A 26,240-nucleotide genomic window follows, 5' to 3' on the forward strand; every position below is an offset into this window, starting at 1 on the left:
ATAACTGAGGCCTGCCCAGACAGGGCTGCTATTATTCTAAAGCAGATAAGGTTTAAATTAAATTTTGCCCCAACAGGCTTCTGTTGATGTTACACTTTTAAGTAGAGTTCTCAGGTTTAGTTAGGCATTTGTCCATTTTATGTTTATCATAGTTAAGTATCACTTGATATTTTGTTTTTACTATTTTTCTTTAAATTCATCCACTGCCATCCATGAAGGCATTTATTTGGCTCCCAGAAACAATAATGTAGTAGCATTCCCTGTCCTTAACTGAAGGTAATAAATAAAATGAAAACAAAGGTTAATAAATTCTAGCTAGCTAGTATTGCTTGCCTGAGCGCAAGGCCTATCTCCCTTTTATTTGAAAGGGAGATTGACCTGGGGTGAATGTGTGCCAGGGCACTGAAGCAGTTTTCCTCCAGGGAGTGAGATGGGTGGGAAAGAGAACTTTTTTTTTTTTCCCCCTATCTAGATGTTTTTTTTTAGTTAACTCTTTCAATGCTTTTGATACCAAAGTGGTTCCCAATCCACCTTTGAAAAACTCATTTTTTATTCTCTGTGAGGAGCTAACCACTTAATTGGCTGGACTTGTATGGAAATTCCCTTTTTAAAAATGAGACTGAAAACACCCAATGGGTTTACTTGCAGATTTATAGGCACATTCTAGTTACTACAATTGAAGGAAATCATGCAACCTGTTTCTTTGGGTCTGGCATACTTTGCTTAAAATAATTTTTTACAAGTCTTTCCATTTCCTTACAAATGGTACAATGTCATTCTTTCTGATGGATGAATACATACATAAATACGTACATACATGCATGCATGCATACTACATTTTCTTGATCCATTCATTCACTGAGGAGCATTTGGATTTGGATTGAGAATATTCTTAGGAGAGGATCACATGGGCACAATAGCTTTGTTCATCTGCTCATATAAAATAATGTTGGTTGAAATGAACTTCAGGGGGCTGGGGATATGGCCTAGTGGCAAGAGAGCTTGCCTCCCATACATGAAGCCCTCGGTTCGGTTCCCCAGCACCACATATACAGAAAATGGCCAGAAGTGGCGCTGTGGCTCAAGTGGCAGAGTGCTAGCCTTGAGCAAAAAGAAGCCAGGGACAGTGCTCAGGCCCTGAGTCCAAGCCCCAGGACTGGCAAAAAAAAAAAAAGAAAAAGAAAAAAAGAAATGAACTTCAGGAAGTGGAAACAGGAGGTTTTTTTTCTTTCTTTCTTTGTTTCTGTTTGTTTTCATTTTCTTTTGTCTTGCTTGTTCATTTATCTGTCTTTAGGAGGGTAAGGGGAACACAGAAATGATGGGAGAAAGTGAACAAAAGCAGACACTATGTTAAAAATTAACTGCACAACTTGTGGATGGAAAAAATTGGAGAGCAAGGCAAGGAGTGACATTGTCCACAAAGAAATGTACTCTTTGCCTGACTTATGTAACTGTACCTACTCGGTACATCACCTTTACAATAACAATATATGAAAAAAAACCACTTGTGGGGAGGTAGGTAGCTCTTTCTAAGAACCTGAAGAATGTGCCAATTAATAAAGGTTGAAATAAGTGGATATGAGGAACAGAAGAAATGATAGATGTATAAAAGCAAGAATGCCTGAAATAGGCAAGCATGTACACCAGAGTGTGAGTTGCTTTGCTGTGTACAGTGGATGTAGTTCTGGTGGGTGGAAGCGCAGCTGGAACAGCAGGCACAGAGTGCAAGAAGAAATGCAAACTATATTCCTAAGACACCCAGCCCTGATGTAGTCCTTAGGGTCATGAGTAGGAAGTAGGGTAGCAGAGTGTGTTGAGGTTATGAGAAGCAAAGTTTGGAGAGGATTTTGGAGAAAAGAGGCAAAGAAGCAGTGTGTAAGCACATTCTTGAATATAGATACACTACTATTGTCTGTAGCTTAGAACATATAGTACACAATATCTGTGATGTCCCAAGTTGTGAGCCTCAAAAATGCACATTCACCTTCCAGTCTGAACAAATTCTCCCCTTTTCTCAGCTTCATTCATTCCCCTTATTTATAAACATCATGAACTTGAGATTCAACTACACCCTACAGAATCAGCTGACATATATAAAAAGGACAAACTTTTATTATAAGAGTGACACCTTCTATTTCCATAAGATAGAAATGTATTTTTTGAGAAACCCACTTTCAGATAAGGGTATTTTTGCAATTTCCCCAATAGTTGAGGAGAAATGCCTACTTACAAGAGGCAATTGTGCCATTTTCTCCAGTTGCCTTTTGTTACTTTTTGTTAAATGGCATCGCTACTCCTCTGCTATTAATTTTTCCTCATACAGTTTGATGCTGTGGAGAGAGCAAAGCCTATGGAGGCCTCTTTTTTTTTTGGTCAGTCTTGGACTCAGGGCCTGAGCACTGTTTTTGGCTTCCTTTTTACTCAAGGCTAGCACTCTACAACTTGAGTCATAGCACCACTTCTGGCTTTTTCTATATACGTGGTGCTGAGGAATTGAATCCAGGGCTTCATGTATACGAGGCAAGCTCTCTACCACTGGGTCAATTCCCAGCCCCTGGAGTCCTTTTTAAATTTTTCTTTTCTTTTTTTAAACAAGATCTTGTTTTGTAGCCAAGGCTGGTCTTCAAAATCCTCCTTCCTAAGCCTGCCAAGTGGTGGGATTACAGGCATGTACTATATCACACTTGGCCCAGGGAATATTTGGAAAAAACAAACAGGAGTGGCAAATTGAAGGATTCTAAGTACAGAGATTGTAAGTGGGAACTAAAGCTACAAGAGAATTTCAGAATGAGCTGTGTTATCACACATCAGTCCTGGCCTCACTCACTCTAAAGACAGAAGCAATCTTGCAGAGCCATTTCACATGGAAGTGACTTCACACTGGCCTGAAGGTAAGAAGCATTTGCTTGAGCTGTGACTGTACACGCCTTGTGAAATTTTTCCATTTTATGTGCAATAATTTAAATGTGGATATTTCCCATGTTGGCTAAAAGAAGTTAAATCTTGAGTTTCAATTATGCTTGGAAATGTTTCCACAACACTTATTTTTGTCTTGTGTCATACAATGCTAACTTTTTATTAATACTATTAAATAAAGATGTAGGCACAACCCCTAACAAAAGCCAGATATGAACCTTTTAAGTTACTGGACCTCAAACCTAGCCTAGTTTTTAAGAAATTTTTGTTATTATAAACGTGATGTACAGAGGGATTACATGAGTCAGATAATGAGTACATTTCCTTTCGTACATTGTCTTCTGTTCCCTCATTTTCTTCCAGTCCCTCCCACATCTCTGCCCATAAGTTATATAGTTCACTTTCATCAGTGTCCAGTGAGCTACTCCTGCACTTTTTCCACCCTTTTTCCTTTGAGTTCTGCACCCTGTCTTTTTTTTAAAGCTTACTGCTAACAGCTTTGCTATATTTTTTTCTCTTTTAAAATAAATATAGATCATGAGACCTTAGCAAAATGTAACACTGCAAAATATAAAAGGGAACTTCAAACGAGGTGGAGGTGTAGTGATTCTCTGTGTTATTTCCTTGGGAAGGGGTGTGCTTTGCTTCTTATTCCAGCAGCCAGACTCCTGACCATCCTCTTGACCTCTGACTAGTGGACACACTGCCCAAACTGCGAACCAGTAAAATCATGTGCTTGTCTTTCAGGTTCAATATTTCTTCAAGATCTTGGATAATTAGGAGCACTGAAAATAAAGAAGTCACAGACTGGAGCATGTAGACAACAGCGAATCACGCGCATGAGGAATGTGTTCATTCTTTTATTGTCCATTGTTTCAACCTGACTGATACAAGATCAACAAGAGCACTGTACTCCTGGCAATTATTACATATGTTAGAACATGGATTTGCACTGTAGACAACATTTAACACCAGTCTATGGGGTACTGCATTGCTTTTTATAAAGTTCAAAATAAAGATTTATTTTCAAACAAGTGACTTTGGTTTATTTCATACATTACACTTTTTCTTGCAGAAAAAAATAAAATTGTACAACTGCATAAATATAAAATTCTTCCACCATGAAAATGGTTAAAACATTCATAAAGACACAGCACCAGCATGTGATGCCTCCAGAGAAAGGAAGAAAGGAAAAGAAAATGTACAAAGCAAATTAATTATCCCGTCACTAGCCAAAGTGATGGGCAGATCCCAATCTCAAACATAGCTTTAGAACATATTGGAGGACAAGCGAAGAGATGTCAAGACAGCATTCAGTACAAAGCACAACACAACCCATCACCTTTTTGTGTTTTTCTGTAGTGTCACTTAAAATTTTAAGGGCAGTTCCCCCATGACAGCCCACCCCCTCCCCAGCCCCAGGAAAAAAGAAAAATAAAGACCTAACACCACAGGTAGAGACTATGGAGTGTGTTAAAAATGCTCATTGATGGGCCATTATCTTTGAAAAAGTCAAACCAAAAAAAAAAAAAAAAAACCCAAAAAAGTACCATGCCAGTTTTATTCCCATTGAATATTTACACCTTGGACAGCAAACCTTGCTCACATAAAGTAGAAAACAGATATGATAAAACATGGCTTGAAAAATGACCAGAGTATGCACCTATCGTACTGTACACTAAATAAAATACACAAGGCAGCAATACTTAGGGGCCAGAAACACTGCTTACTACAAGTCAGTTATGGAATCATAATTTACAGTAAAAATGGGCACGTCCCAAGGCTCAATTTTTATTTGTCTTTTGTCATTTACAGTAGAATAAATATTTTGTTGCTATTGCTACACTTTAAATTTACATTCTAACCTATTAAATGCAGAAAGCTAGTGTAAAGCATATAGATTAAGTGTAGGTCCCATACGTATGACAGTTTGTTCAAGACTAGTAGGTTTTTGTATCTTTTTAACTTATTAAATGGCTAGTGGGAAAGATTTGTGCTTGTGATCAGCTCTTAACTTCAATTTTTACATCAAAGCGTCCCTGAAAACGGTCTTTCTCACTGTACCCAATGTTCTCACCATAGGCCTTACACTCTATGCGAATCTCCGTGTCCAAGGTGAGGTTGGTGAACTGTACGGCCAGCAGGGGCTGCAGATACTTGGGCTGCAGGAGTTTGCCATAGTAGGGGTAATACTGCAGAGGAAAACCAGCGTATCCACCCAGTCCAAAATATTCAATGTTTCCTACTTTATCCTTATCTTCATCTCGCTAAAACACAGAGTGAAATGCAGTGTTAATAGGTGACATCATGGCTCATAACTTGTATTCACATACAAGACTCTCAACTGTGTGGGACAGTTTGCCATCACTAGAGCGAGACAAACCATCCTGAGACACAGAAAGTTCACACCTGTCTCAGAAGTATGGGAACATCGTAGGGAAGGAAAGATGCTGGTGGGTGTCTATCACCATAGAAAAACCATCTACCCAATCTAATCCACAACAACACACATAAAAGGAATTTTCATTATTCAAGTAGGGAAGCTTAGGCAAAGACCAGATAAGCATTTTTTTAGGTCAACACAGCCTCCTAGGAATAAGGCGATCATCAAAAGCAACTCTCAATGATGCCCCTCCCTCCCAATATTATTTCTAGTGAACAGGTTCATCTGTTCGCCTCCCATTTCTTATGTCCACTTCCTTCCTTGGTACCAGCATAAAACGGCACTGTTTGGGATTCTCTTTTATTTGCCTTCTCTCTAATAATTCATCAGGTACCTGGTTTTAGGTCTAGTAGGAATGTGCCAGTTTTTACTTTAATCTCAATATTTTAAAAAGAGAAGCCCATAACATACATTTTGTGCAACATTTCTCATTAAAACAAAAAATCAGCCTTAAACATTAGCTACCTCATCTTTTGGGTCTATAAACCCTGTCAACGGATTATATTCAAATAATTGAGTTTTTTGTACCAATAGAGAAAACAACATGCAGTTTTATTTTCATTAGATCTCTCTGTCCTTTTAAGAAGTTTTACCTGGTTTGAGTTGGTGCAAAGAAACTAGCTCTTGAAAGCAGTGTTTCTTGTGTCTTATATGAAAATTTTAACCTGACAGAAGCTCATTCACTCATCTTTCTTCTACTCTGTTCTTCAACCCAACCTCAGTAACCCTAAATGTGTCTTTACCTTGCCAGTGCACTGAACAGGCAGAACATTTGGATTGTACTTCATCACTGGGTAATTCTCCAAGGACTCATTCTTGGGAGGCTATAAATAAAACCCACATTGTTCAGTAAGAGGAAATAAACATTTTTTAGTTTCTGAAAAGTGAAACTTGTTGGTAGTTCAAACATACACTGGTCATGCTAAGTGAACAAAAATAATAAAACACCTCAAGAGAGCAAACTGAGTGACTCCTCTAGCCAATCTAGGAAGAGTCTGTGAGTTTGTTGAATATAAATCTCCAGGTTTTGTAAACAACACAATTAAACTATGATGAGGCCAGAACTAAATGATAATCTATTACAAGCTGTACTTACAGACAACAGAAAGTGAGACCCAATCAAGGAGTGATTGTAAATATTACAATTTATGACTAACATTTCTGTTTCACAAACTTGAGCCATGAATGAACAACCATTTATTTTCTCTCAAGAATGGCTTCTTCAAAAAAAAAAATCCAGGAATGAAGAGGGAGGAATATTGATGTCTAAGGATGATTTCTGTTAGGAAACTCCAATATATAAAACAAGTAAAGGTGGCACTGTCTCAGAATACAGTGTGAAAATTAGTGCTATAACAAAATAGACAAAGCCTTCACTCTTCCATTCCTGGATTCAAATCGACCTCAGAAGTGTGATGAATGTTTATTGTTGGAGAATCTATTCTCAGACAGCAACAAGTATATCAAGTGAGATGCTGATAAAAATAATTCCAGTAATAAAGTAGTTGGAATTTGGGTGAGATTAATAATTAGGAGAGGTGATGGATAACCAAGCAGAGACCAAATGTAGAGAAAAAAGAAAAAAGGCTCAATTCATCATTAATAAGACTATCCAGATGTAGGATGACATAAATCATAATAAACTAGGCTTTGCCTCTGTGAGATATAAATATCACTATGTCTTTGATGAGTATCTAAAACAAAGGACTCAGAACAGATTAGCTCAGTCTTCTTTTCCCATGCCACACCAATTCCTTTTCTCTCTCTTGATGGAGTATTCACTAACAATATGAATATCAAAAACAATCATGGTGTAATGGTTCTCATTGTTTTATTCTTCCATTATATCCCAGTCAAAGTGGGAAAAAGATTAAAATTCTGTTGAGGGGTACACTAGCTTCTGTAAAATATCCACAAAGCTAGTTACACAGCCATCCACTCACCCATTTACCTACTTATGCTTATGCTTCTCCTGTCACAAAAGAGCTTTGATGCACCTTTCTTAATAAAACTTTTCATTTCTACATTGCTTTTTTCCAAGCATGGTGGAAGCAAATTAAGTTAGCATTCAGTAGAAAATACAGTGACCTAAACAGCCAGATTTCAGAAATGACTTCATGTATTTCACATACGCAGTGGATGGCAGTCAATCCCTATCAGAACTTAAAATTGTATAGTAAGCGCAAGGCCATGTAATAATTAGGGAGAAGTATAGCATTGCTTAATTCATGATCTGGGGAAGAGAATGAAATCACCAATTTTAAAAAAGCAGAGATTATACCAGTAATTTCTCTAAAAAATTAATAAATTCTCACAAAACAGTGAGTAGTAGCAATTTGCAATTTTTCTGAGAGTTCAAGTAATGTCTACTTGCCAATATGGTTATCAAAAAAATCAGGCCAAGATGGTGTTCCATTTCTAGTTTTGCAATGAAATCATTATTCAGGGAAAAACACTTTTTCAGACTATGAGACAACAGTTTTGAAATACTCTGATGGCTCCACGAAGACCAAAACTACAATATGATCACACAGGCAAGGGATTTTAAAAAATATATTTTTGCCTGTTCTGGGGCTTGAACTCAAGGCCTGTGTGCTGTTCCTGAACTTCTTTTTACTCAAGGCTAGCACTCTACCATTTGAGCAACAGCACCACTTTCAGCTTTTTCTGAGTAGTTTACTGGAGTTAAAGAGTCTCATGGCTTTCCTGCTCAGGCTGGCTTCAAACTGCGATCCTGATTTCAGCCTCCTGAGTAGCTAGGATTACAGGCATGAGCCATTGGTGCCTGGCTTTTTAAAAAATACTTTAAAATATCATTTTCTATTTTTGCTCTTAAAGAATTTACATGGGACAGACACTATTACCTAGATACCTAGCAGAAGTACTAAGAACAGGTCTTCAGTACTCACTTCAAAATTTTATGTTGCCTAAATCAAACCACAGAAATTCTGCAACTTTATAACATATCTACCCTAACTTTAGGTAGTTATGCTATCCTGAAATACAAAATAGTACTATGCTACTGATTAGAATCCAAAGCAGGCAGTGAATATACTTTAAAACCCCCTTGTGTTGTACTTTATATCAAATAAATACATGAATCAAAAATGTGAATGGCTCATCTAAGTTCTGCAGTGTAAAATATCACTTGCCTTAGGTTTGAAGCCCAGAACTCGGTTGAGCTTTATGATGATGCAGGGTTTTCCCTCTTTGTAGCCAAAAGTGTCATCACTTTGTCCAGAGCAATTTCCCAACCAGTCAAGCTTGAATCTGCACACCTTGCGTTCTCCACGTTCATGATTGAAGTCTCCTCGTTCTTTGGGTTCACTGGGCACATCTAAAAGTACAAACATCATTTTTATATTGTACCAGCTATGCTCTAAGCACTGAAGGAAAGCGAAAGGAACCTTTCACAATTTTTTTCCTGTCACCATTTCTTAAGATAGTGCTACTCATGAATGCATCATCCAAATTAAACAAAGATTTCCACCAAGCTGTTTGTCATCTCTGCAGAGGGTGAAAAATGATATTCTATCAAAGTTAATAGCTAGTACATGGCCCCACATGGAAGGTGGTGGTACCTATATTTGATGATGAACACATATTTGGTCTCTGGCAATATGTCTTCCTGTAAATAACGGATTGCACTATTTTTAAGACTGAAAGGAAATTGGATCCTGCTTCATGAGCAGCAGAGCAGCATTTCTACAGGTCAACATTAGTTTAGCTTAGTAACAGAAAAATCGTAGTTAGGATAAAAATTTTAAAGATTGTCAATAAGTTTTCAAACGGATAGTTTTGGGCCTGAAGTTTCTAGAGCTATGCCCCTGATTATCATGTTAAATAGTAAAGGAGTGAACAGAAATATGAGTTTTGCCTTTGAAAGCTATGAGTTCTTGTTTTGTTATAAGTATTTATGTAACTGAAAGATTTGTTCTGTTATTTTGAATTCACATGTAAAAGCTACAGAAAGACTAATGAACACAGAAATCAAAGCATCCTACAAAAAATAATGCAAATATTTCAGTATGTATTTGCTGTGTACTATTAATGATATCCTATTTGTATTTCATGAGCAATCTCATTGTAATATATAATTTCTTAAATTACTTTTTTTTCCTCCCAAATGGTAAAATGTCTCAATTCTCCTGTGAGATGATTTACCATGGTTATCTTTTGGGTCTTTTTAATTACTACAGAGTAAGATTAAAAAACAAAAACAGAAAACAACTGATGTAAATTCTACTAAGGAAAATTCAATGACAACATTGCCTCTGAATTACTAGATTCTTCTACAATGACTTTAAAATGGCAGCTCACTCACTATTATGACCACACTAATCTCTTGTATACAGATTTTGAGTTTGCAGATTCTTAAGCTGAATCAAAAGGCTGGTCATACCCAGAAATTCATTGAGGAATGTCATGAGGTACTTGTGAGAACCTAGGTTGGGAAATCCACAGTCTGAGTAACAGGAAAGAGGACAGATATTTGTACCAATGATTTCACAATACTAATAGCCATTCTTCATTTTTCATAACTCATGTACTTAGCCATAATGCTCAGCTGCATAAGACACAGCTGATTATCGATCCCTACCTTGTCCTATAAAGTATATGATACTGCTCACTTCCCCTTCCTCAGTGTCAGTGTGATTACAGGTAATCAGACCAGAGAGTTTTGAGAGAGAAGCCCTGTGTGCGCCTCAGTAAGGATAGAGGAAGGATTTGGAAATAAGCAGATGTACTTCTCAATGTGTACAAGAAACAAAACTGGAATTGCACTCATTGGGTCAGAATAGTAAAAAGGAGAGTTATCCTATCTAAAAACAGGAGTACGTCTAAAGTACTATACTTTCCAAATTCAGAAAGTGCAACACTTGAAGCTACATTGTTTATTTCATTTTATTTCTTACTTTTTAAAATTTACCTTCTAAATATGATCAGAGTTCAGTAACTATTATTTTGAGACTTTCTCTCAAAATGTTAAACAGAAATGAGAATTAGCAAAAGAAAACTAAGCACAGATGTGTAATGAGTTTACTTACTACCACAGTCTTCAAAAATCATGTCATCCTTCTGGGCTGTATCTCTGTATTTTTCCAGGAACCTAATAATGTTCAGCACATATGCCTCATAGCTCTTGGGATTGTTAGGATAAAAGGAAATTTCAGTCTTTTGGATCTGAGGAACCTGCGTTAATCCTAGACCAGGAAGAATTAAAAGACACAAAAAGTCATTAGTAGGAAGCCAAACAAGACTCTTTAAAAGCAGATTCTTCCAGCACAAACATATTATGTGGCATTTACCTGGTTTCTAAAAAGAATAGGTTACATCCTTGCCTGTCTTTCAAAAGCAATCCTACAGTGAAGTTAAATAACTTAAGTCTAATGATGTTGCCTTAAACCCCATGCCTTTCAATTTCCTTGCTCTTATACTTCATGGTAGGCATTCTCTGCATTTTGAGTGAAAACATTGCTGCCCAAGGTGTAGGAGAAAGTAGTAGAGCCAGAATTCCAAACATGCCAGGACACTCCGAAGTCTATCATTTTTCTAGTACCTTCACATGGTCACATTTTAAAAACATGAGTTGCTAGGCAGCACCGTGTAGAGGTGGCTTCCATTCCATAATGACTTGTAAGGCACCTTTATGCTCCTGTCAGTACAGGATGTAATGGATGTGTATCCATTACAAACTCTGGACTCAAGACTACACAGAAACTTTCCTTCCCCTCTTATCACCTCTGATGGATCTTTTAGCTTCATCTGGGAAATTTGAAATATATATCCAGTTCCCAGTCCAAAAAACATGCTAGTACCAGTCAGGGTAAATTGAAACTATGTATATAAATGGGTTTGCCTAAGTTGTTCCAATCTTTTATGTCCCAAAGTCTCTGCCTTCACAGGTTTTCCTGAGTAGACATTTGAACACTACACACTTAGGGTCACCAGTTGGACAGTCAATGGCCTTCTATCCCAAGAATGCCAGATAAAACACAAGATTCCTGGCTAAATTCCAATTTCAGATAAACAACAAATAATGTTTTTTTAGTAAGAACACTATTATCTGAAATTCAAGTTGAGCCAGGAATCTTATGTTTTCAATTGCCACCTCTACATCTAATGGTGCATCACTCCAAGTACTTGTACTAGCTTTACCAGGCCTTCCAGGACAATTTCCTGGCAGGCCAGGAGAGCAAGCTGGTTAAAGATGCAGGCTTGCTGCAGACCAATCACAGTTCTAAAGTTGGAGTTTGAGAATCTCTTTAACAGGCATGAACAGTGCCTGAAGCACCCTCCATTTAGGAGCTCTAGGGAATTAGAATATAAGAATAGCAATAGTGATGGAGATAAGAGCATAGTGGAGACAACAGCATAATTAAAATGGAACTAAAGTGCATTTATTAACTATTTCACAGTACTATTTGTGGGGCTTGAAAACCAGGCTTCAGTAAGAGCTGGCATAAATGGTTATCTTTTCTTAGTCAGTAAGGAGTGAAAGGGGTGGGGATAGAGACAATGAACTCAAAAGTGGAGAGTGGGCAGAGGAGTGCCTGAGACAGAGGCATTAGGAGGGACATTAAGAACTATATCAAAAAGATGCTGTTTGGCACATACTCAATAAACATTTACTAGGAATTTTTTTAAAAAATCTCAAAAAGAGTGATATGAAATTAGAGGAATATAACGGGAAAAAAGCTGTCAAAAGTGATGGAAAGTACTTTAAATAGAAGTAACAAGTTGCTACTTTGCTCTTTTAAAAAATTTTCAGTGTAAACACGACTGCAGTTGTGCATTAAGAAAAAAAATCTTATAAACCACAGAAGAATTTCATATATAAATCAACTTAAATACAGCCTGAATAATCTTCTTCTAACTAAATTAGAAAAGTGGCATTATAACCATAAAGAAGCACCATAGTAAACATGATTAGAGACATGGAAAGATAAACAGAGCAAGCTCAGAGGTTCTGCATAGAAAAGGTAAACAGGCTTCTGAAGATGAGGAGGTAGCTAGGAAGACTCATTCCTGCTTTGAGTAATAAATAAAACATTTAAGTAAGAGCCCCCTGACTGCCTGGACCTGCAGGGAATGCAGGGTGGCCCACAACCAGAGGCTCCTCACAACTCAAGAGGACAGGAGCTTTCTCAATAGCCCTGGAGTCGGGAGGCACACCTGAGAGGCCATTGGAAAAGCCAGACAGATGGCAGGCAAATGCCTGTGAATTACTCTGGCAGAAATGGACAGGGAAGACCTACGTGCACTGGGCTCATCAGCTTTCCAGATCTGAGAAAACAGAGAGTGGTGGCAGCTAGGAGGGTGAAGACAAAATTAAATGACAGAAATCAGGAACAGTTTCTCCTAACCTTCAGGAAGGAAGGAGAGGAAAGAAATGCAGCCAAGCAACATGAAGAGACTTTAAGGGCGATAACTAATAACAATGTAAACTGTGGTCTATCACAGAACCAATGATGCAAGAAAAAAACAAAAGGGTAGCACAAGACAAATCCAGTGTGAGATGGGGTAAGTGATCCTAGAGGATCACATTGACAATAACCCTGGTAGAACTCAGGCTGCAAAGCCATCTTTTAACTGCAAATCTCACACATGAAGATCTCCAGGAGGCACCTGTTTAAGGTGCCATTAGCTCCCTGGGGTGGTCTTGGAAGAACTCTCCATCTTCACAGTTCTGGACTATCTCATTTTACCCTCTGCTCTCTGCTGCCTGTCTTTTCTTCGTCGGGAGCCTGAGGGCCTGACACTGTCTTTCTAGGAGCTGGCAGAACTCAATTCCCAGGTCTGTTCTATCCTGGGTGGTTTTATTTGGAGAGTTCTCTGAAGAGATCTTCACCAAATCATTAGGAAAAGTCTTCTTCTCAAAACTAATTTTCTAAAGCAAGTAAGATACTCTCAAAAAGCAGGTGAAGGACCTTTTGAATCATGTTCAAACCCTTCAAATCATTCACTATGCTTTCATCAGGCTACTGGAAAGGAACAGGATTGACCTTAGCAACTTTATTACATTCAGGCTCCCCAACTAGAACTCCCCAAAGGCAGCAAATCCTACCTTGCCTCCTGAAGTTTCCATAAGACCAGGGACTCTCAGGACATACAGAAGATGTGAAAAGATTTAAGGAATCTGAACAAGGGTGACCTTTGTTTGCAATGGTAACTTCTAGAGGCCAAAGATAACAGAACAACCAATTCCTGGCTTGTGATTTCAAATTAAACTCCAGGAAACAGATGTACTCTTTTGCCTCATCAGTCTTCTAAACCTGAATTTCATTAACCAGGCCAAGTTCTATACAGTTTTGCCCCAATTGAACCATTTGCCATACACTATGTATCATTATTCAATCAAGTCAACAACTTGGGTCTATAAAATTTTAATGTTTGGTTTTCAATAAGTACTTCAATTTTATGTAAGATCTAGACTGTAAAAACAACCCTTTGACTGTACACTTGCTCCTTGGAGATATACTTGCCTCCCCCAACCTCCGATCTCTTAAGAACAGAGGAGGAACTTCCTTAATTTTTGTCTTTAGTAGGTGTTCAGAGCAAAAGGGTGAATGAAAAGAAAAGATAGGGAAAGAAAGAATTTTCATTGTGGCTGGGAATATGGCCTAGTGGCAAGAGTGCTTGCCTCGTATACATGAAGCCCTGGGTTCGATTCCTCAGCACCACATATATAGAAAACGGCCAGAAGTGGCGCTGTGGCTCAAGTGGCAGAGTGCTAGCCTTGAGCAAAAAGAAGCCAGGTACAGTGCTCAGGCCCTGAGTCCAAGGCCCAGGACTGACAAAAAAAAAAGAAAAAAAAAAAAGCATTTTCATTAAGAAGTATTTTGTTTCCGAATAGGTTTACAATTTAGCAAGATTATAATTGTAATCTGTTTGTGAGTGGAAGTCTTTAGGCAGCCATTTTAACCTTGCAGCAGTTACTCCAGTAAATCCCAAAGCCCAGCTGTACTTGTCATTTAATACATCTGATGCGTCACTGGCCAAACACACTCAACAGCTAAACAGGCATCATTTTTCCATAGAAACCTGCAGGGGGTAACCATGTGACTAAAAAGCACAGGAAATGAAAGGCTTTCAATGTAACCATGCACACAATCCACCCTCATCACATGTCTCTCATACATTATCTGGAGTTGAGAAGTATCCTGGAACTATTGGTTGGCCCCCCACCTGTAATCCTAGCTACTCAGCAGGATCACAGCTGAAGCCAGCCCAGGCAAAAAAATGTCCATCTTCAAAATAACCAGCAAAAAGCCAGGGTGGATCTGGGGCCCAACAGTCAAGTGGTAGATTGTAACCAACCAAGGGAGGACCTGAGTTTAAACCCTGCTACTGATGAAAAAAGAAAATTAGTAAAAAGTGGTTTCCAAAAACCATCATGGTGGTACATGTTGTGATCCCAGCACCTGGGAAGCTGGGGCAGCACAACTGCAGGTGCAAGGCCAGCTTAGGCTACATACAAAGTTTGAAGGTGGACTCAGCAAAAATTTTTAAATGGGAAAGGGATAACACACACACACACACACACACACACACACACACACTTCCCTTTTTGTAGAACTTAAGGTAGCACTAGATTTTGTTTTATTCCATCTGTGCATTAGTATTAACTTACCTAACATAATAAAGAGAACATGGAAAGGAGAAGAAAAGTTATGTTTCTGGAAACCAGAGGACTTTGACTCACCTTCGTGACTCAGATGCCTGGACTGGGCAGAAATTACCCTGCCTTGAAGCAGGGTCACATCTATATCCATCCCAGACCCACAGAGTCTGCTCCCAGTGAAAAATCTTAGAAGTGCTTGACAGTCTCCACAGCCTATTTCAGTGTTTGGAACAATCCTTGCTATACAGAAATTTTCCTCCCATCTGCACTAAATGCCACAAACTCTGGCTGTAGGCCCTTTTCCATTTTTGAAGAAGGATTTTCTTTTTAGTTGAATATTCATTTTGGGGTAAGCAAATAAAAAATTACTCACTGAAAAAAATAGAATCAGGCGTTTATAATGCTAGTTACTCAGAAGGCTGAGATCAGGCGTTCAGGGTTTGAAGCAGCCCAGACAGAAAAATCTGGGAGAATCTTATCCCTAAGTAACTAGCAAAAAGCTGGAAGTAGAGGTACTTCTCAAGTGGTAGAACACCAGCCTTGAATGGACAAAACTAAACAAGAGCAGAAGGCCCAGTATCAGCATTCATGCCAAGCCCCTTCCCACCACCTGCCCTGCAAGTACTGACAATTTCATAGGGGCATGGTGTTTGATATTTTGATGGGTCTTCATGTGCTTATCCCCACTATCAGAAATGTACCACTTTTTTAAGGGGAAAAAAATCTTAGTGTTTCATACTACTTGTGCTTTTTTGTTCAATGTCAAACAAGAACACTTAGTATATGTGACCTGTCTAAATTTAGCACATATTACTTGCTTCAGGACTAATAGCTTGAGACAGTGACATTTGATGGGCTCTAGTCATGTAGGTATGTGGGAAAAGATGAGCATTTCTGGTGAGAAGCCATTGGATAATCCATCCCCAAATCCCTTTCATCTCCCCCAGCAACTCTAGTTTATTCTGTATCAGGTGGGCCCATATGTCTCAGGATTACTAGCCTAAAATCCAGAGATTATTTGAGAACAACCAGTTCTACCTGCCAGATTTCAGGGGAGTAGAAGTGAAGGTTGAGGTCCTTCACACTGCCACCTTCCACACTGTAGGCTCTTTCTTGGATGAGCGCCACCAACTAACAAATCCTCAAATCAATCTGTACAGATTCAGCTTAGTTTTTCACTAACATCTGTGTGCTTGGTTACCTGTTCCTGCTTTTCAGAGATCTCTGCTCTACTTACTCATCTTCAAATGAGCATACAGAGTGAGACTCACTTTTCTGTGACTCCAAGAACAATTTAATTTTAAGCTTTTGGCTTCCTATACACCCAAGAATTGGAATACTTTAGAAATAAAGAAATAGCTACATGGATAGGTGAGTTGTTGCAGTCAGTTTTCTTCCTCCCTAATCCTTTACCAAGCCAAAGGCTGGTTTGGCTCAGTTGTAGCTCCTGGAAGCCATATCTGCCATCAATACTAACTCATCCACAGCTCAAATTCTGGGAGCAGACTGGCAGGATCCATCTGAGGGTAGGAAGAGAGGAGGAGAAGGAAAAGTGAGAAAGTCAGACCTGCCTGTGGGTGTCAGCTGAGACATCACAAATTAATGGATGACAACTAGAAACACCAGAAAAATACCATATTGACACTTGAAATAATTCCCCCACCATATAAGGAGGCACATTTTTCCTCTTGCAATCTGAGCAAGATTAATACAAATGTGACACTGTAGGATGAAAACAGTTTTCCCGATATTAACACAATCTCAGGAATTTTACTTAAACACACTGAGATTTGTCCTGGCAGGTCTTATGACATGGATTTTAAAATCCAACAGGTCCGTTTCATAGACAAGATGAAACTGAAAACGCTGCCAGGGACTGTGCGGTCAGCCCATCTTTACCAACCCTACGTTCTGCCCAGTTCTGGTTACTGAGGTGACAAGAATATGATCCTTTCAAAATGGGTATACATTTATACCTTTGTACCAGGAAGCAAGCCAGGTAGGAATATCCCTGGAACTAGGGATTGACACACAGTGACCTTCAGTTCACTGAAGAGTTGCTAAGTGAGCCTCTGTGGGGGAAGGGCAGCAACAGATGGGAAGAAGACTTTTTTCCATTACACCACAGGGCAGGCAGCAAGGCCATCAGGGTCAAACCAAGGACAAGGCCTGGTGAATCCTCAGAGTGACTCTGTGTGTGTTGAAAGGGTGCTGCATGTGGGGGGTTATGTCCATATGTGACTACTTAGTCCTCTCTGGCACAGCAAACAGCAGTGTCTCTTCCCAGACCCTCATTATGACACTGAGAAGAAACACTGCTGACCACGGTGGAAGGACACCAGCCAACAGGTTAATGGAAGAGATTATAAAACAAATTCAATGTCCTTTAGGGTCACTTGAAATTCTTGAAAAAACGTATGTCTCCTAATCCCACATTACCCAAACATTTTTCATAAGAAATGCAAGTTTTTATAGCCTCCATAAAAATTTGTTTGTAAAGCATTCTTGCTGTGTCATAGGACATTCTGTTTGGAAATTCAGTATTTAAAAAGAAACTACCTCTTCTAGTAGAAGGGCGAGGCTACAATGAACAAGAGACTGCTACCAACAGTTTCTTTATTTTATGCCATTTTTTTTTACCTTACAGAGTACCACATGCCTTGCCTATATTTACTATCTCAGTTAATCTTCCCAGGGTATTTCCCATATTTTATAGATGATAAAATGGAACCTCGGTGTGGTTAAGAAGTACTGGAGTGGTGGGAGCTGTACTCTGCTGTGAAATCCTGCTTTGTCCTTCTCTACACTGTGAACGTACTCCTAAACCCTTAGTACTTCCAGGGTAGCTTTGGTGTTTAGATTAAGGCAACATGAAATTGTCAATGATCCTTTCTGAACTCTGAAAATAGTAACTTAATATGTCTCATCTCAGCTGAGACTCTAGTGATACCCTCTTTCCCAGCACAGCACGCAGATCTTTCCAATATCCCATAGCAATGAGGCCTTTTAAGGAGCAGGAATATCATCTGAACTGAACACCAACATTGCTCAGGGCCAAGTCAGCCATTTTGTTTTAAATTGCATTCCCATATTATAGTTTAGTCCTTTCTGTGTGACTTTTACATCTGGCCTATAAGCTTATCCAGTATCATAGACAGACGCAACTGCACTGCACAATTACCACTGCTGGGTTTGGCCACACACGTTATTTGGACGAGATCTAGTGACACATTTTGATGCATAAAGGGTACTCAAAACCCTGTGAGGCTTGATTTTGAATCCACTCCTCAAATTCAATATGTAATAACATTCGTAAGTCTTTATTTTTAAAATAGTAAAGTTGTTCACACTTCAAAGACATGCACCCAAAATTAAACTCTTTTCTCTTAACCATCACTAAAATGGAGGCTTGGAAGACATTAACTTGAAGTCCATAAAATGGTCAAGATACTCTTCCATCCTTCTATTTGGTCTACATACTTGTTAGTGCTTCTCCAAATACAAACTCTAAACATCTGCTCCAAAAAAATGCCATAAAGAGGGTCCAGTTAGGGCCCCTTAGAAATACTGCAGAGACTGTACTTGGCAGCCAGTACTGTAAGGATCTCATTGAAGGTTACCATAACTTCCAAAAGAACAACAAGTCCTTCAGGAGAGACACATAGAAATTCCACAAGTTAAGAAAAGGTAGGAGGATGTCAGTGTAGACTCTCTGGATAAGGTTATAGGTAAGAAAGAGGAGACAGAAATTACCCAGTCAATGAGCAGAAGAGACAAATGGGCAGGTGGAGAACTCAAGACTTTTCTGTGACTCAGACAACATGACAGGAATGCATGTTTCCAAGATGAGCCACCAGCATTCCTTTGGAGAAGAAAGGGTTTGTCAGATCAGTCCAACTGCTGTAAGCACACTAAATTTAGGTATGAAGATCTTGTCTTTTAGGAAGGGGAGGTAGAAGGAAAGGAGAGAGGGATCTGGAATGGACTGAGCACCTCAGACAGTATGGGCAATGTCATTTGCAAATCCTCACTGGCGAGGTTAGGTGCTTTTGCTATTTATTTTCAAAGGTGAAATTTCCCTTTTAACACAGTCTGGAGAAAATGTTTTATTTTATTAAACACTGATTCTCCTAAGGTTATATAATCAGGGTCTCTTTTGCTTGGGAAACTTTTTAAAAATGCTTGACTTCATAGTCATTTTTTGCTATGAGTACAAGAATAATTTTTAAATAACACCATGAATAAAAAATAACTTTTAAGTGGCAAAACAAAAGGTTTGTATAAATTTATATTACTACTAATGCTACTGTAAAGTTCTAACAGAAGCGGAAAGACAAACAGACATACCATGCTTTATTAAGACAGAAATCCATGTAATACATTTATTTCAGATCCTAAATTTCTCTGCCCATCAGAATCCTTGTTCATGTTTTCCACACACCCACTTTTTTGGGTGGGAAACAGCTGCTGGAAACTACTGGTTATTAAACAGGTTTAAGTCATTTTATATACTTACATACTTTCTTTTTCCAGTCCCACCTAAATTTATCTAGAGACACTTCTTACACTCAAGAACTACTTGACTTAGGACATGCTTGTCATCTCCTTATTCTTCAGATTTCCTTCTTTCCCACACCCATAAAAAGGGATCATAAAGTCTCCAAAATGCATGCTTGATTTAGATTGCTTATTGCTGGTGCAGAGGGCCTTCACATTGTCACCTACAGACTGCTGCTACAAAACTGTTGTCCAGAGAGAAGGGACAAGTCAACATTACCTCCAGAGGTAATCCCAAGGTCATTTTAATGTGAAAGCTTAGAAGCTGTGCAAGTTATTCAATCTTCCTTCCCCTCTCTCTCCCCTCCTCCTCATGACTTGTAGAAGAGTGCCATAGTAAATTCACTGTTATTGTGCTGCTGGCTTACCTGGTCCCAGGCACAATGGCAGGGACCTTCCACGGTGCGTAGTGACTGGTGTGGACACAACACAGCTGCATAGAACTCACACAACACCCAATCTGTAAGGGATTCATGTGGCAGTTTGCATTTTCTATGATAGTATTTTGTTCACTTATGATTTCAAAACTAACTGGAAGGAGGGTTCACAATGCCAGTACATAAGACAGGCAAAAACAAAAAACAGGTAACATTTTATGAGGTGCGAAGACAGAGTGACTGTTCAAGGTCAACCTGCAAATCCATAGGAAATAGGTGGGAGAACATACCCTTGGAGTCATGGCTCCTCTCTTCTAAGCAGATGGCTCTAATAACCTCTAAAAATAAGCTAACCTTTTAAAATAGGAGCCAAAGTGAATTCTCTAAAGCATTTATGAGTCATAGCCCCTCAAGAAGGTGAAAAATGTGCACTGGAGCTGAAAAAGGCCCTGAAATGATCCCTCTAAGCAAGACCTTGAATGTTAAGGCCAAGGAGACTGAGCCTCTTACAGGAGCTGATTAGCTCGCAGTCATATAGCTGGTAAGAGTCAGGCTGAGTAAGAACCAGGCCCTTTATGCCCACTCCAGAGCTGTACAAATAAGATGTCTGTCACCCTAGGGAATGCCAAGGGCAATGAATGCAAGTCTGCCTGCAGCAGAAAAAAGTTGTTATTCTTCTCTACTTGATTTGCTTAAAACTCTATTAGAGAGCAATTTGCAGGTTTCTTCTCCATTGAGAAAGTAGCACCCCTTTACCTCTGGAGGAACAAAAGCTAGTCACATGGATGTTGTTACCTGGTGGGGCCACCCGGTCCTGGTATGTGGGCTTCAGTTCACTGATGGTGAGCAGCATCACTTGGATGGTTCCGATGAAAATGCCAGCCAGGCAGCCGTAAAATATTACATAGAACAGAAGGATCTTAACTGCAAGGAAAACACACACACACAAAAGGCCGTGATGTAGTCACATGCTCAGAATCAAAGCTTGACCTTCTTGAGGACCAAGGTCCTTCCTTCCTGGTTCCTCTCCAACCTGTTTCTCCAGAGCTTCCTTTCCTGATGCTGACCAGGAGCACAGTCAACCACACTCTTTGGAGATGGGGGAAATGTTCAAGTACAACTAAAATTCCAATAGGAAATAGCTTTATTCTCAAAAGAAGGAAAATGGTCAAGATCACCAAGAAAAACCCATAGCTACATTTGTGTGCCTCTGCAACGTATTTAACATTACACCTCCGTAGAGAGGTGCTTTTTTTTTTTTTTTTTTTTTTGGCCAGTCCTGGGCCTTGGACTCAGGGCCTGAGCACTGTCCCTGGCTTCTTCCCGCTCAAGGCTAGCACTCTGCCACGTGAGCCACAGCGCCGCTTCTGGCCGTTTTTTCTGTATATGTGGTGCTGGGGAATCGAACCTAGGGCCTCGTGTATCCGAGGCAGGCACTCTTGCCACTAGGCTATATCCCCAGCCCCGAGAGGTGCTTTCTTTGCTTGCTTATCCCTTGACATTAAACACTGCAATTCAGATGCTGCTGTTTCTAAAAATAAAATAAAAAATCTAAAGCTTAAGAATTCCTATGACAGAGGTGACAGAGCAATGAGTACCAAGAAACCCAGTGAAGCTCTCCTCTTTACTATCAGTCTACCACCGTGTTTCAACCAGGGACACTGTCTTTCTCCTCAGGGGACAAGTGGAGGGGAAGATCCTATCGTACAAATGAGTGGCATATTTCTGTTTCATCTTTTGACTGGCACCAGAGTAATGACTGCTTGATGAGACTGCATTTTCATTTTCTCATAGTTAACAGAATGGCTGCTTAAAATAGCTGCAAATGGGAAGGAAAAAAATCACACACACACACACCACCACCACCACCACCAACAACAACAAAACTACCCCATACACTGAAATAAGGCTATCAGTTACTGGTTTACAAGGATTATCTCTCCGATTAGCCGCATGTAACAGGCTGTACCAGGCATCGCCTGGCGATTCTGTGCTAGCCAAGCAGGTTGGTGTGAATGCAAAAGTGGGAACGGGCAACCTGTAAGCTTATAACTGCATTAAAGAGGCTTTGGGTATTTCTAAAAGGGTCCAGATCTAATGCAGTAAATGCCAGAGTCCTTGGGGAAAAGCCATAGAACAAACATATTTTTAAAAAATTGGTAGGTGGGGACCAGTGAGAGAGAGAGAGAGAGAGAGAGAGAGAGAGAGAGAGAGAGAGAGAGAGAGAGAGGTACACACTTGTGGAAATTAGCCAGATGGCCTTTTCTAAGTGTTTAAAAGCCCAACTTTCCTATCAGGAATAAATAGACAATTATGCTATAGAGCGGATACACAAAGCACATCCTATCGCCACACCAAAATGCCTAATCATAATTCTTTTTGTCTTCTACACATAGAAAAGACAGGGGGAAAATCCAAAAAAATACAGCAAAAACAAGGAAGCGGGAGGCTATACAATGAGGAATTAACCACCACCCTACTCAATCACTCCCTTCCAGCAGGACAAGAGTTAAGTGCTGCATTTGGTATCTAAGCAGCAGTAGTCAAATGGCAGACTGTGACGTCAAGAGATGTGGAAAATTTTCCAGTGAATGCTCCTAAGAGGTACATGAAGAGTTGGTATAACACAGTCAGCAAGACAGCCCCTGTAGCCTGATTCATGGTTTCTTCCCCATCTTGTTACTTTTTAAGCTCCTTTTAATGCTCTCTGCTTACTCTCCGTTGTCTCTTTAACAGCTGGAACATTTCTATTCATTTCCTGAACTCCAGACACCTAATCCTAACAACCTAAGAAGGTACATAATTGAGGGTCCAGTTTAAAACAGAGTGAAGGAAAAATAAGTCATTTTGCAAACACGGAGAATAATTTAAGGCATGCATAACTTAAGGCATCCTAATTCTGCTCAGAGGGTGAGGAAAAGTGAAGAATTTTCTTTTTTTTCCTCAAAAATATTTTCAAAATCTCCTCTGTGACTGCTGTGATGTCACTTGGCTAGAGCTGAGTGTATGGATCTGGTGAGCCTATGCAGTGGGCTGGGGGGAACCATGGGAGTGTGGGATGTGTATAAGGGGAGCTAATCTTTAGCGGCATTTTTCCCTTTACCTTTTTTCCCTCTTGTTTGAAGTACAGTATTATTGAGGTTTTCAATTAGAAAAAAAAAAATCTACCCTTCAAAAGGTTCATAGGTAGATGGAAAAAAAAAAGGCATCGTGCCCAACTGGTTAAATATAAAAACCTACCAATGCCTGCATTAAGTTAATCAAAAGATAGAAAGCACAAAATGATTTGCATGCCATGATTTCTCCAGCAGGTGACAGGCTGGAGTCTCCTGCATCCATCTTGGTAAAAAATCTACCTATAAGCAAAACCAAGCCAAGGGCATCCTGCCCTCGCCCCAAGGGCATCATCCATGTTGGACCCAGAGCTGGAAAACAGGCATTTACTCCAAATGAGACCGCAATTGCTGCCTCTTTCCCTGCCTCTTTCCCAGCTATTTTCTTACATTGCTAGGAAGAAGCAGACATATTAGCACAAAACAAAAAGTGGATTGTTAGCCCAACACCGGCACCTTAGCAAACAGAAGAACAGATGACAAGCTAGCTCACCAAGTCTGATGTCTGCTTTGGTAAATCAATGTATTGATACTTTGCTGGATGTGACTGGAAAGATGCAAACATTAACCCTCTGTCTCTGTCTCTCTAGCTTGTCTCTCTCTGTGGTACTGTCCCATTAAATGCCAGCTTAAAGAGCAAATTGTTCCATATTGCCTTGCCCCTAAAGCAAATATTATTCTAAGAAGCATGAAATTGGAATGAGGAAAGAAACGCATTTATGAAGGCAAAAATAACTTGAGGGCAAATTTCACAATGTAGCCAGAATCAATGCAGCTCCTGGCCCTGTGATGCCCCATGGGTGAGACCACCAGGGAACCAAGCCTATGCTAACCTGGGAAGGAAGGTGCCCATTCCAGTTCCGCAGTGCACCCCCTAGGCCTCACTCAAGTTACAAGGAGTTGCTAGGGGAGGGCCCTTGCAGGGAGCTGTTCTTCCTACACACTCTTTGGATGTTCAGGTTTTCTCTTCCGTATTAAGAAAACACAAGGAAGGGCCTTCATGCCTGAGACATTATAACCATATGCCCACTGAAGAACACAACAACCTCCCCCCTCTCAAAAACCCCCAAAATTTTAAATGAAATAAAAAGCCATTACCTTCATGAACTACATTTTCCTCCGCTCAGGGACACCTATGCTTTTCCAGTAATACCTTGGAACAAGGGTTCACCTTGACTAACCTTGAAATATGATGCATTATTAACCCTTTATTTTTCAACCAAGAAAGAGTCCCCACAAATTGCTTTTTTTCCTTTATTAAAAAAATCATATATTTCAGCTTCTTCCATTTTGAAGTATGAGCCAAGCCCGATTTCCCTGACTCATTCTCCTGCTGATTCCCACAGACCCTCCCAAGTAGGAACACTGCATTGGCCCCTCATGGGGTTCCCTTAATGACTGCAGTGGTGTTGCTAGAGATGGTGGTGGTGGTGGTGATGACACCTGAGAAGGAAGAGGGGGCAGTGATGCAGGGTGGGGAGATTCCCTTCCTCCCTTCCTTCTGCAGTCACGACTCATAGATTTGCCTACAACTATGCCCTTCAAAATGACCTTTAGAAAAATGTCACCCTTCCGGTGTAGGGAGGGGAAAAAAAGAGCCAGGTATCTCATTTTTAATGGGACGTGTGTGTGGGTGTCCACCCAACAAAGCAACAGGCCGCACAAAAATCTTATAAAATGAGATGTTTCTGCATTTGTTCCAAGTATTTTTTTTTCATCTAACCCTTTATCGCAATCAGCCTGCATCTGTTTGCGTAGACTTTGATGACACTGGGGTTTGCCAAGGCTTAGAAATGGGAATCCTGACATGAATCTTACTGGGCCATTTCTGGGCTGTGATGACTTCAGGGGGGAAGGTCATCAAAGGAAACCCTAGCCACGGTCATGAAATACTGCAGTGTGGATGAATTCCTCTTACCCCTTTCCTCTCCCATTCGAGGTACATATTTAGCCTATTAGAAAGATGCTATCACCCAGTCTCGCCTGCATTAGATCAGGTTACCTCACGATTATCTCACAGTCCCAAATCTCATTTTCCTATGGGCTTGAAATATAGCTATAAGACGAGACAAATGTAGTCTCCCAGAATCTGATCGTATCCTGAAAGGAAAGGCTTCAAACGAAGTCAGGAGGATGGATTGCAAATTACCTAGACAAGATCGCTACAACACATCTAAACCCTCTGCCGGGGGTGCTCCAGCCCCCCACCCTCGCGCCATCCTGGGGACTCCGCATTTTTCACAGCCTGAACGACTCCAGGCCCGCTTGAGCCAAGCAGCGCCCAGCACCCCGATCCTCGGGCACCAGGGCCAGCAAGGTGAGTGTGGAACTGTCCATCCGCAGAGCTAGCGCAGGGGATGCGCCGCCCAAGGAGCGGAGTAGAAGGGGGGGTGGGGTGGGGAGAGGGGATCGAGAGCTACAGACCCCGTACTTACACCAACTGCCACCGGTCCTGCCTAAAAACTCCTTCTTCTCCGAGTTCCAGATGAATTTCTTCCAGCTGCCCTCCTCCTTGGCTTTTCCGCGGGCCATGGCGGCGGGTCAGCAGCGTCCTCGGAGGCTGAGGTGGGTGGACTGCGGTGTGCGCACTGGCGTCTTCCCCTGGCTGTGCCGGTCGGTGACCCCGGCCTGGCTCTCCGCAGCCCAGACGCGCCGCGCGCTGCCGCTGCGGCTCTCCAAGTGCCAGACGCGCCGCGGAGGGGCAGAGACAGGAGCGCGGGGAGGGGAGGCGCGGCGGGGGGCGGGGAAGGAGGGAGGGACCGCGGAGGCTGCGCGGCTCCGAGCCCCAAACCTATTGGTGGGCGCGCGGCCGCTCGCCGGCTGTCTTTGGTCCGCCCTGCACTCCTGACGCCTTGGAGGGCTCAGGGGGGCTTCGCGAACCCGCAGCTGCCACTGAGGACCCGTACCGGACCCCCGCTTCCTGTGACCTCTGCGGAGACAGGCAAGGGGCACGAAAGTCAGCGGGAAGGACGAGCGAGTGGACTGCGGGCCCGACACACGCGCGCGCCGGCCACGAGCCGAAAAATTGGCTAAGGGCGCACGCCCTACCTTTACTATATACCGCGCCTTCGCGCCCGGGAGCCCCGCCCACTGGCGGCCCGACTGACCAATCGCTGTCGCGGAGGGGGCGGGGCCTGAGGCCCGAAGGGGAGGGCGCGGGGCTGGCACAAAGGAGCCGCCGGGGCTAGGGAGGCCGGCTGGAGAGCTGG

General features: G+C 41.0%; 2 protein-coding genes across 3 annotated transcripts in view; one reads left to right on the forward strand and one right to left on the reverse strand.

The window, feature by feature from the left end:
- The window catches only part of Nme7 (NME/NM23 family member 7), a 151,340-nt gene extending 146,799 nt beyond the window's left edge, over positions 1–4,541 (forward strand). For both annotated transcript variants that reach the window (XM_048358126.1, XM_048358127.1), the window contains one exon: positions 3,664–4,541. In XM_048358126.1, the coding sequence (XP_048214083.1) occupies positions 3,664–3,696 (33 nt within the window). In that variant the 3' untranslated portion in view covers positions 3,697–4,541. The remainder of the gene's footprint in view (positions 1–3,663) is intronic.
- On the reverse strand, positions 3,757–25,716 carry Atp1b1 (ATPase Na+/K+ transporting subunit beta 1). Its single transcript, XM_048358130.1, has 6 exons — positions 25,467–25,716; positions 20,714–20,842; positions 10,408–10,563; positions 8,512–8,696; positions 6,103–6,183; positions 3,757–5,183 (listed from the first exon to the last, which is right to left on the reverse strand). Exons 1-6 carry the CDS (start codon positions 25,561–25,563, stop codon positions 4,920–4,922), a joined length of 912 nt encoding a protein of 303 aa, XP_048214087.1. The 5' UTR covers positions 25,564–25,716; the 3' UTR covers positions 3,757–4,919.
- Between the last annotated feature and the right edge of the window lie 524 nt (positions 25,717–26,240).

This window comes from Perognathus longimembris, chromosome 11 (genome assembly GCF_023159225.1).
Source record: "Perognathus longimembris pacificus isolate PPM17 chromosome 11, ASM2315922v1, whole genome shotgun sequence".
NCBI lineage: Eukaryota > Metazoa > Chordata > Mammalia > Rodentia > Heteromyidae > Perognathus > Perognathus longimembris.